We start from the raw sequence: 11,074 nt of genomic DNA, 5'->3' as shown, positions 1-11,074 counted from the left end.
TATGATATGATTTATGTCAAACAAATCGAACGTGATCTTTTCACTTCGACAATGACATATATACAGTGCTTACAACATTACGATTCAAAACATTTGTTGTATATTTATAACCTTTATTCTAAATTATACATTTCATAAGGCCTTTTTAATTAACATACATAAATGATGGAATGTAGCTTTTAATTATATTTATCTTTTAATTAATCTTATTGCTTTTTTTTTTGTATTACATCCAGTTTTCTCCTATCGGTATGTCCGGTAGCACCACTGGTGATCATAATGTTGCTATGTTGTAAAAACTACCATAACACTGGGAAAATTTAACAATAGGGAATATGCATATTTTCTATATTATTATTTTAAATCACCTATCACTTCATTTTAACATAGTAAAAAATACAAATAATGTTATTAGTGATTGATTTTTTTTACTTATTTAAAGTATCGATAAAATTTGATTCATTTGAACGCCGCCATTTTCGCGTTTATGAATGACGTCACGGAGCGTGTTTTGTCTCGATAAATATATGCTCATAAAGTTATTATTTAAGGTTCTTAGGTTTAATCACTATTAAAATCATCTAAATAACCACTTTATAGATATTTCCTAGAGTTATTGTGCAAAAACACTACTATAAAGACATTATATTGTATTACATAGTGTTTTTTTCTGTTCCAAAAGATGCAAAAATACGAAAAAAATGTTGTAAGATTACAGGAAATAGTACGGGAAACAGGTAAAGTGTCTCCAAAATCGCATTAACATTTGCATTTACTGTAACAAACACTAATTTTATGTAAATAATTTTAAAATATTGCTTTAATCATCTACTTCGTTACAGACCTACTATCGTTTGAAACACAAGAAATGCATTAAAATTATTCTCTTATAAAAGAGAGGTGAACGTTAACAACATTTGAGTTACGATTAGTAAAAAATATTTCTGAGTTGACTTATGCATAAAAACCTGTTTATCCATTTTTGCATATTTCTGGTAAATAGTCCGATTGTGCTTTGACAAAACTACTTTCAATCATTGTTCTTGATTATTCCTAATAATACTATATAGTAAAATCGCGCTAGGTAATAAGAAATACAACAGGAATATAAATACATACATTTTTTTTCTCAAAGAGTATGAATATCGACGCCGATATACATCGTAACACGCTGCGTGACGTCATGTTTCGATTCGAGTAATGGCAATGCATTTTGCAAATTTGAATTTTGCTCGCATAATTTAAGATTTTTAATTAAAGTTTTAATCAATTTAATACGTAATAAAGAAAAAAATAATGGTTTAGATGTAATTTCAGGACCATAAAGTACCGACGAAAAATATTACAAGAAAATCTAAATCATATCCATATTAAGTGTATTTACCAATATTTTACATATTGTTACGAAATTATGATAATAATGTCTAATATTATCCATTTTACTAATAAATGACCCAAGTTATAATTTTAAGGTTAAGGGTAAGGTTCCAATTTAATAAAATTACAATTAACATAAAAACTAAAAACTGTAACCTGGGCATATTGAATAACACTTACAAATGCTATTTGTTTGATTATAACTGTGTGTGTGGCAGATGATGGCGTTAGGATGGTAACCCTGGTAGACACATAAAACAGTGTGTTGTCTATGGTTATTTATTTGTTGTCATCTTCATGAAATATGCCAATTGTAGTGTTGCCAATATCAATAACTAGAACGATATTAAGAATCAATAATTAGAATCCGTTAAAGAAAATACAGAAACATTTTACTTATGCAATATTTACTGGTATGAAGAAAGTCCTTGGAAGAAAGTTATTTGATTAATCTTAAAATTAAAAAGCGGACAACAATTAAATGGCAACACCAATAACCGACGCCATTATTATTTTGTTGTAGTGATGCGTGCGTGGAGAATTATTGAATTATTGGTATTTTCCACGCTTTGAGACATTTATGAATAGTGAAAAAGTGGTATAATTTTGTTTCCAAGATTAATGTTTGATTATGTTGTGGATATTTGTTGGATTGGGGACCATTGTTTGACATCGGTGAGTTCTGTTTGTTACTGTTTCTTTTGTGACTTGTGACCATTTTGAAAGGACGCAATGCCGGCACGTATGGCGCGTTTTAATTTTCACCGAACACTATATTTTGTTATACTGTATGAATATTTATGGAATAAAGTTAATCTGGTCTTGAAAATAGAATGTGTTTCCCCTTTCGTACTGTTTAATTTTACTTCGGTAAAAGTGGCGGGAAATATACGTTGTCTGTCATCATCATAGATTAGTAAAGATATCTCACCGCCTTGTAATTGACGAAGTCAAAAAAAAATCAAACAGCTTACGGGTTTCATGCATGTACACGAAATTACGCACACACTCACGTAAAACAGTTTACGGTTTTTCCCATAACGTTTCCGACCGTCGTGGTGTAATTTACGCGGAAAAATGCCGACATGTTCAGTTAAATGGTGCAAACACAGCACGGAATCTAAGAAAAAGCGCGGAGAAGTATCATTTCATTCGTAAGTGGTCTAAAAACTACATATTTTTAATATTTTACAAACACGAAAATAGATAACATTGACAGTACTAAGTGTTGCCAGTACCTTATTGTGAATTACTTTATATGTGGGAAAAAACTTGCAAGTAAAATTAGATATTGATTATGTGTTTTATTTAAATTTAACAGAAATAATAGCTACGTACGAATAAATGTTATAAATTGAAATATTATTTTATAATATTATTAAATTATAATTAAATTTTGAAAATATTTTTTTCAATTGAATCGTTTGATTATGTACTCATATTGCGTAGATAGTGCATAATATTATTATTTATCTTTCTGTCCAATGTGGTTATTTTAGGTTTCCAAAAAATATATTGCTACATGATAAATGGGAGGCTGCCATACAACTAAGCCATAATGATCCTCATTGGCAAGCAACTTCTTGGAGTGTAGTTTGCTCAGATCATTTTGATGAGACTGATTTATATGTAACAAAATGTGGAGTGCGTCGACTAACTAGAAGCGCATATCCAAGAAAGGTATTTTTTATTATCTTCCAAGTTAATTCCAAATGAATTTATGTTGTAAACAAATATGGCGACCCAATATCACGTCAAAATTTATAGACAGTTTTATAGTTCGCCCAAAACAACGCGTATTTTTTGTTTTATCTAACTTACCATTAATTGTTTACTCATTACTTTATATTAAGAGGCCGCCTCTGGGTTAAGATTATTTTAAAATAAAGGTTTGAAAAATAAAATTGTGTCCTCTGATTTTTGTACACACAGGGCCAAAATTTGTAATATTTCAATGAACTACATTTTTTTTAGAACTTAACAATGACGCCTTCCATCATCCAAGGCAACAGCGCTACTTTCCCTAGCACATCCACCATGGTCCTGGTAAATCCAGTTCTGCCTAACGAGCCTACAGGCAGTAACTGCGTTACATTGCCGACTATTTCTTGCACAGAAGTTCAAGTAAGATTTCAATTAAATCAGATTTAATTGTATAATCTTTGTTAATAGGTTAAAATTTTCAGTAGCATATTGTATTGTTCTAAAATGCATGATAAATCCCTCTGGCGCCATCTTGAAAAAGGGGCGCAGATCGTTTTCACGCTCTATCAGGCAAACTATTCGTCGCACACAAAATTGGCAGGGAGAATTGTCGTACCTAGTTGAATAATCTATAACTTTGGTTCTATAACTTTTTGTAGTAGAACCAAAAATAACAAAGTTAATAACGATTATTGTTAAAACAATAATTTATTTGTAACTTTTTTCGAGTAATTTTACAGCAAAATGAAATTGGAGCATTTTCATATAGGAGTTTGGAAGGAATAATTAAAAAATATTTTTTTGAATTGTTCCTTGATAATAAAAAACACTTTTTATTAAAAAAAACTATAATCACAAATATTCCTTAAAAACTTCTCTAACAAAAACTCTCATGTCATTTTTCTGTAAAATGAGGATTAAAAAAGTTATAAATTAAATTTATTTTCGATATTTACTTTTTTTTATTTTTGGTTTTACAACAAAAAGTTATAGAACACAAGTTATAGATTTGGTACCATAATTCTTCTTACATATTTTGTGTTCGAAAAATAGTTTGAAATGAACAATTTCAAACTATTTTGTGAAAACATTTTTTCAAGAGGCCGCTTGTAGGTTAAGATTTTCTACCCCACAAAATAGGGTTAATTTTAAAATAAAAGTTCGAAAAATAAAATTGCGTCCTCTGACTTTTGCACACACAAAATTTGTAATATTCCAATGAACATTTTTTTAGAACTTAACAATGACGCCTTCCATCATCCAAGGCAACAGCGCTATATTCCCTAGCACATCCACCATGGTCCTGGTAAATCCAGTTCAGCCTAACAAGTCTACGGACTATAACTGCGTTATATTGCCGACTATTTCTCCTACAGAAGTTCAAGTAAGCCCTAAAAATGACTTACCTATACTTAATATTAAATCAATAATGGACTATATTGTTACATGCATTACAATACATGCTCTTTTTTATAATATTTAATTAATAAACGAGCATGCAATCTACCTGATAGAAAGCAGCTACCTGCAACCATGGACATCTGTTCTCATCCCCAGATAAGATTAGAGATCTACCTGAGGCCGGGCTCAGACGCGTTGTGTTCCCTGAGGACTAAGCTAGATCGCCTCGGAAAGCTATATCTTCTTTACCTCGCCCTTCTAACCGGAACACAACAGCAGAGATCCGGCAGAGATTGGCGTACACTACAACTACTAGTAGAAGGTGGCCTAGTGTATTCATTGAGAGTACCTGCCATTCGTTATCGAGCACATCCTCTGTCACAGTTCTTGTAAATATTATGCAGAGCAGATTTAATTGTATATTCTTTATTTTCAAAATTCTAAAATGTTCAGTATCATATTGTATTGTTCTAGAATTCACTTGATAAGCCAGAACCAAATAATAGCATCGTGATTGACACGCCAAGGAAAAAAAAACTACGAGACAGATTAATGAAGCAGAACATCCATTTAGGAAAAAAAAGAAAACAAGTTAAAGCTTTACAACAACAAGTCAGACGCCTTAAAAATAGGAATCTATCCCTCATAAAAATTATCAACAAATTGAAATCAGCAAACTTCATTGACACAGATTTATATTCTAGTTTAAATGAAAACATAGCAAAGATTAACTTATTTAACAGTTTGAACCGGAAAAAGGCAAAGAAGAATATCAAGTATACACCAGCACTTAAAAAATTTTGTCTTACTCTTAACTATTACTCTCCAAAAGCCTATGACTATGTTAGGAAAACGTTTAAAACATGCCTTCCACATCCAAGTACATTGTCCCGATGGTACGGATGCATTCAGGGAAATCCAGGATTCACAGAAGAATCGTTTGAGGCTTTAAAAGCCAAATCACTTACGGAAGATCGGTTAATATGTTCATTGATGTTTGACGAAATGGCTATTAGAGCGCAAAAGCTGTGGGATGGAAAAAAATATATAGGTTTGGTGGACATGGGAACAGGTGTAGAGGAATCAGCTCCTTTAGCTACCCAAGCATTAGTCTTTCTCTTGGTTGGAATAAATCACAATTTTAAAATTCCTTTAGGTTACTTTTTAATCAATAGTATTTCAGGAGAACAAAAGGCAAATCTAATCAAAGTGTGTCTCCTTAAATGTTCTGAAGCCAATGTTGACGTTGTTTCCATAACATTTGATGGACACTCTACAAATTTTACAGCCATGGAACTACTTGGGTGTAAATTCTCAAATCCAACAAACATCAAAACCACATTTCAACATCCTGCGAATGATTCCCAAGTCGCCTGTATTATGGACCCTAGTCACGTTATCAAACTGATAAGAAACCAGTTTGAATCTAAAACGCAATTTGTTGATGAAAGCAATAATATAATATCATGGAAATATTTAGCAGAATTAAATAATTTACAAACCGAAGCTGGCATCCATTTAGGTAATAAATTAACAAAAAAGCATATACATTTTCAAAACCAAATAATGAAAGTGAAACTCGCCACACAGTTACTTAGTCGGAGTGTAGCTACAGCCCTAAAAATATGCAGAGAGGATCTCAAACTTCCCTATTTTACAGATGCAGGGAGTACAGAAAAATTCGTGCAAATAATGAATGACATGTTCGATATTTTTAATTCAAAATCTACGACACAATTTGGGTTACAAAAACCTATCTGTTCGGAAAATAAAGATTTAATTTTTACTTTCCTCAATCAATTAAAAAGTTATGTTATAAATTTAAAAGTCAAATCTGTTACCAAGCGCAAAGTTATTAAAGATGGTCGTCCAGTTTATGTCATTACTCGATATTATAAGCCAGTGCTTGATGCTAAATGTAAACGAGGTTTTTTGGGTGTTATAATAAATATAGAAAGTTTGAAAATTATTTACCACAACTTAATAGAAAGGGAAAATAAACTATGTTTCATTCCAATATATAAATTGAGCCAGGACCACTTGGAAATGATGTTTTCATCCATCAGAATCCAAGGTGGCTTTAATGACAATCCTAATGTGCGTCATTTGAAAGGCGCTTACAGGAAGCTACTTTGTCACCTCGAGATAAAAGCCTTAACAACCGGCAACTGTGTCCCATTAGAAGATGTAGCCATTTTAAATTCCAAGTCAAGCACATTAAATACTCTTAATTCAACGTCACTTTCCTATAGGCACGTAGAGGTAGATATATCAGACGAGCAGGAATTGTCTGCACTAGGGTTTCTCCGTCATATACAAGAAGATACTGCTGAAATGGCCCGCTCTCTGCACGTGGCGGACTTAAACGAATTTAAAAAAAATATTATTGGATATATAGCCGGTAGTACAGTTCATTACATTTCAAAAATTTTAAAATGTTCGACATGCCTTAATTACTTACAAACCAGTGAAATTCAAGAGTTTCATAAATTAATTATAGCGAGAAATAAAGGTAGCTTACTTTTTCCGTCGACAGATGTTTATAAAATATGTGCGCTTTGTGAAGTTGTTTTAAAAAAAATATCGACGGAACATATAAATTTAGTTAAAGAAACTCAATACAAATATATAGTGACACAAATTTTACAATATTTTATAGGCAGCAACACATTCGTAAATATTGAAAATGATCATGCATTCGCTGGTCATGGTCATAAAGTGTGTTTGATAAGATTAGTCGTAGAACAATATCTAAAAATAAGACTACACCATGTTGCAAAAATAAATAATATAACCACAACTGTAGAATCGAAGCGGCAAAAGTTTAAGAAACTAATACACTTTCAAGGATTTTAATTTTTTTATTTTTATTATATAGAAGTAGCAGAGCATGCAGTCCACCTGATAGTAAGTGGCTACCGCCGCCCATGGACACCTGTAATCAACCTCAGATAGGATTAGATATTCCTACCTGAGGTCGGCCACAGATATGCTACTACTCCTGAGGAATAAGTTGGAACGTCTCGGAAAAGTATGTCTCCCTTACCACATACTTTAAACCAGAGCGCAGCAGCGCTCAACACTGCTGTTATGAGGCAGAAATATTTGTAGCGGTGGTGCCGCCAGAGCCGAATCATAAGGGGTTAATAATAATAATAATCACCTTCAAAATATTCATACGTAAATATCGACGTAACTTTTGCGTCACTTTTCTTTTGGAAGGAATACATTGTCTCTTTCTTGTCAGTAACTTAATCATGGCGGACCAAACACAAAAAATAATGAAACAATAATATCACCTCATTTACTTGTGATTTGTGATTCCATGAAGCTTGTTTATTTATTATTTTTTTTGTTTAATTTGTACATTTACGGATTTAGTTAATCGTTGTTATAGCAATTGTATATCTTATGTTTGTTGTTGTCACTGTCATATATTTTCTTCTGTATATTTTTTGTTAATTTCTGTATATGTTTTGTTGTTCTGTAAATTTTTAATATATTTTACTTGTTATTGCTTATTAGTTCTGTATATTTTTAGTGAATTTTTAATATATTTTACTTTTTATTGCTTATTAGTTATGGCGTGCGTTGAGTATATTTAATAAATAAACATTACTTTCGTAATACACATTTAATTTAATGCCTTTTTCCTTGCTACTCTAAGCGCCTACTAAATTATACTACTAAGAAAACAATTCGTAATGTGGTGTAGATACAGACGACGGGATTGGTCATTTTATTGTTTGAATTCTTGACAAATAGAACCTTTTTAGAGAAAGTTTACGTATAAATAACGAATACTACGTAATTTACATAATAAATAAATACGCATTTCAAACATTTTAGGGAGACTAGAACGGAGACGTGGCAACACTTTATTCTTACGCACACAATTCCAACTGTCAAAACTGGCTTCATTGACTTGTATGGAGTGAGTTATCTTTACTAATCTATGGTCATCATTTAATTATTGTTTATTATTTTGAAACCTTATGGGAAAACCAATATATCAGTATAATTGTATATTTATATAAGCAAGAAAAGTAACACATTAGGATCTCATAATATTAAATTGTTTGTTTATTTTTCATGTATTTACGTCGTAAATAACCTAAGGCGGTCAAAAAATAATGGTCGAGTTTGGACTCATGTCATCGCAGCGTCACTGCACTAAATAAATACTCTAAGAAATTGATTGAAATAAAAGCGTTGCGAAACCATAATGGTTCGCAACGCTTTTATTTCAATCAAATTCGCTTACATTAACATATTGTAGACATAATAATCAAGTTTTATTAAAAAAGAGGAAGAATAATCTAATGATATAATTATGTATTTGAAAGATACAAAAATCATTCTTAGAACTGTGCCCAATATTAAAGTTTTTACAAATTTTGTATAATGCTATTGACTTTTCTTATGTGTCCATGTGTTGATCATTAAAATACATTCTAATAAACATATCTATATGTATCCCAGAGATGTCAGGTGGTCGGTTGGTGGTGTTGGACCGCGCCGGGCGGGATGTGAAGTATTACCAGCTATCGGAGGGGCTGGCCACCCTGGGCTCGGACCCTGCATGCGACATCCGTGTCATGCTGCCCACGGTCAGCCCTCATCACGCCACTGTTGTGGTGCATGCTAATCAGGTATGGGTATGAAAATATATTTATTATAGATTATAGATGTCATTATAGCACACTGTAACTAATAACTTTTCATTAATTTATCATATAATATTCTATACATAATTATAATAATAAAAAAAGATTAATTGAAGTACAGTACAAAATTTAGTAGTACAGTCTGTGCCAAACTGTTTTTCCACTCTGAAATTGTTGCGAGCCGGTGTAGTCATACAGTTTGCTATGGCAACACAATTCGTTTATATATTCAGAGCGGACTAGTAGTTACATACTTTCTTTATCTTTTTTCTACTTTTGTTCTCAAAGGAGTATGAAGTCTACAAAATTGCTCTTGGCATGAATGCTCTAAGGTTGTCTTAGGTACCAACCTTTTTCAATATAACAGGAAAACTGTGCCCACACAGTGGGACAATAATGTGTTGATGTTTCCGTGCCTTGTCAGGTGGCTAGATCTTTCATGGGTATTTGCTACTACAATAAAATACCCGACCACATCTTGAATCTCTCAGAAATATAGTTTAAACTCATCATTAAACAAACTCTATGTTAAAAAGCATACTATAGGCTGAGTGATTATTTGACCGATAAAACAATGAATCACATATTTTTTAATAAAGATGTGTGTTTTGGAGTTTCTTTCGCCGCTTCTCCATAACGATCCACCTCATGAAGTGGTAGTAACTGTATTGACTTTCAAAAAGTGCTCTGTAAGGAACCTGTTTTGTATAAAAAAAAATGATTCGATTTGCACAGACGGTGGTGCGTTCAGTGTCGGAGCGCGAGACGCAGGTGAACGGCGCTCCCGTGAGCGTGGCGGCGCTGCGGCACGGCGACGTCATCGCGCTGGGCGGCCGCGCGCTGCGCTGGGAGTACAGCGACCCCGCCGCCGCCAGGCCGCTCGCGCCGCAGCCAGGTAAACGCTCACAATCATCTTTGATAAGTAAAGATACTTCGCCGCCTTGAAATTGAATGCCGCAAAAGGCTAATTTGTCAGTTTTTTTTTTTAATTCCTTACAAATAAAAAACATTTTTAGAGTAAATTCCAAATAAATAACTAATACTGCGTAATTTACATAATAAATAAGTAAGTATTTCAAATATTTTAAGGATATTTTTGCGGTGACAGACAAAGACGGAGACATGGCAAAACTTTTTTACGTAACTATTTCAATTCTCAAAACTGGTTACATGTTCTTGTTAGGAGTAAGTAATCTTTACTACTCTTTGGCATTTTTTTAAATTGTATGCATTCGCAAGTATTCTAGTATTTCATATTTGTGTGTGATTGTATGTGTCTTATCTTATCAAAGTAATTTTGCATTTGTATACTAGAAGTGAATTCAGTAATGTTCTTTGATGGCTAATTTTATAAATGGAGAACATTCTTTTATCAATTTATGTTTGCCATTTTTATTTTCAGCCATGGAAACTTATGTCACATATTAAATGGATTTTTAGACATTTATTATTAATAAGTATTCATAGGAAATACTGCCCTTAAATACACCTAGTATTTAAGGGTAGTATTGTATACTGACAGAATATGATATAGTATGCATTTGATATATATAAACATTATGACTAGATAATATGATTATAATTCATAGTAGCTTGTACAATCTATTTCTCTATGGTTTATACATTTTGGTGTAATAAAAAAGTAATAGCTGCTACAGCTACACGCTGAGAACTCCCGAGAACCCTCGAGATGCGTGAATGTGATCGCTTTCTTGCATTTTCGTTCTCGCGCTAGCCTGTTTTCCGATCAGTGCTGTATTTTTCCCTGCTTCAAAGGGTTTTCTCGAGCGAGAAAAGAAAACGGTATCACATTCTTCCTCGGTCTCAGTGCGACCGGGACATTGTACGTTGTTGCGGAGGTAGAGCAACTGCACTGTCGTCCGTTCGGGACAACGATCGAGAACGCAAAGGTCGCATGAACGTGC

General features: G+C 32.8%; 1 protein-coding gene across 1 annotated transcript; it reads left to right on the top strand.

The window, feature by feature from the left end:
• The first annotated feature begins 1,868 nt into the window (after positions 1-1,868).
• LOC140744762 (proliferation marker protein Ki-67-like) lies at positions 1,869-11,068 on the top strand. The gene is made up of 4 exons (XM_073076416.1): positions 1,869-2,052; positions 8,965-9,134; positions 9,885-10,044; positions 10,926-11,068. Exons 2-4 carry the CDS (start codon positions 8,967-8,969, stop codon positions 11,066-11,068), a joined length of 471 nt encoding a protein of 156 aa, XP_072932517.1. The 5' UTR covers positions 1,869-2,052; positions 8,965-8,966.
• Positions 11,069-11,074: the final 6 nt, after the last annotated feature.

This window comes from Epargyreus clarus, unplaced genomic scaffold (genome assembly GCF_041222505.1).
Source record: "Epargyreus clarus isolate Ecla_fem2 unplaced genomic scaffold, WU_Ecla_fem_2.2 ptg000002l, whole genome shotgun sequence".
NCBI classification, from domain to species: Eukaryota; Metazoa; Arthropoda; class Insecta; order Lepidoptera; family Hesperiidae; genus Epargyreus; species Epargyreus clarus.
Note: the sequence above shows the minus strand (reverse complement) of the source record. Positions and strands in the feature narration are given on the sequence as shown.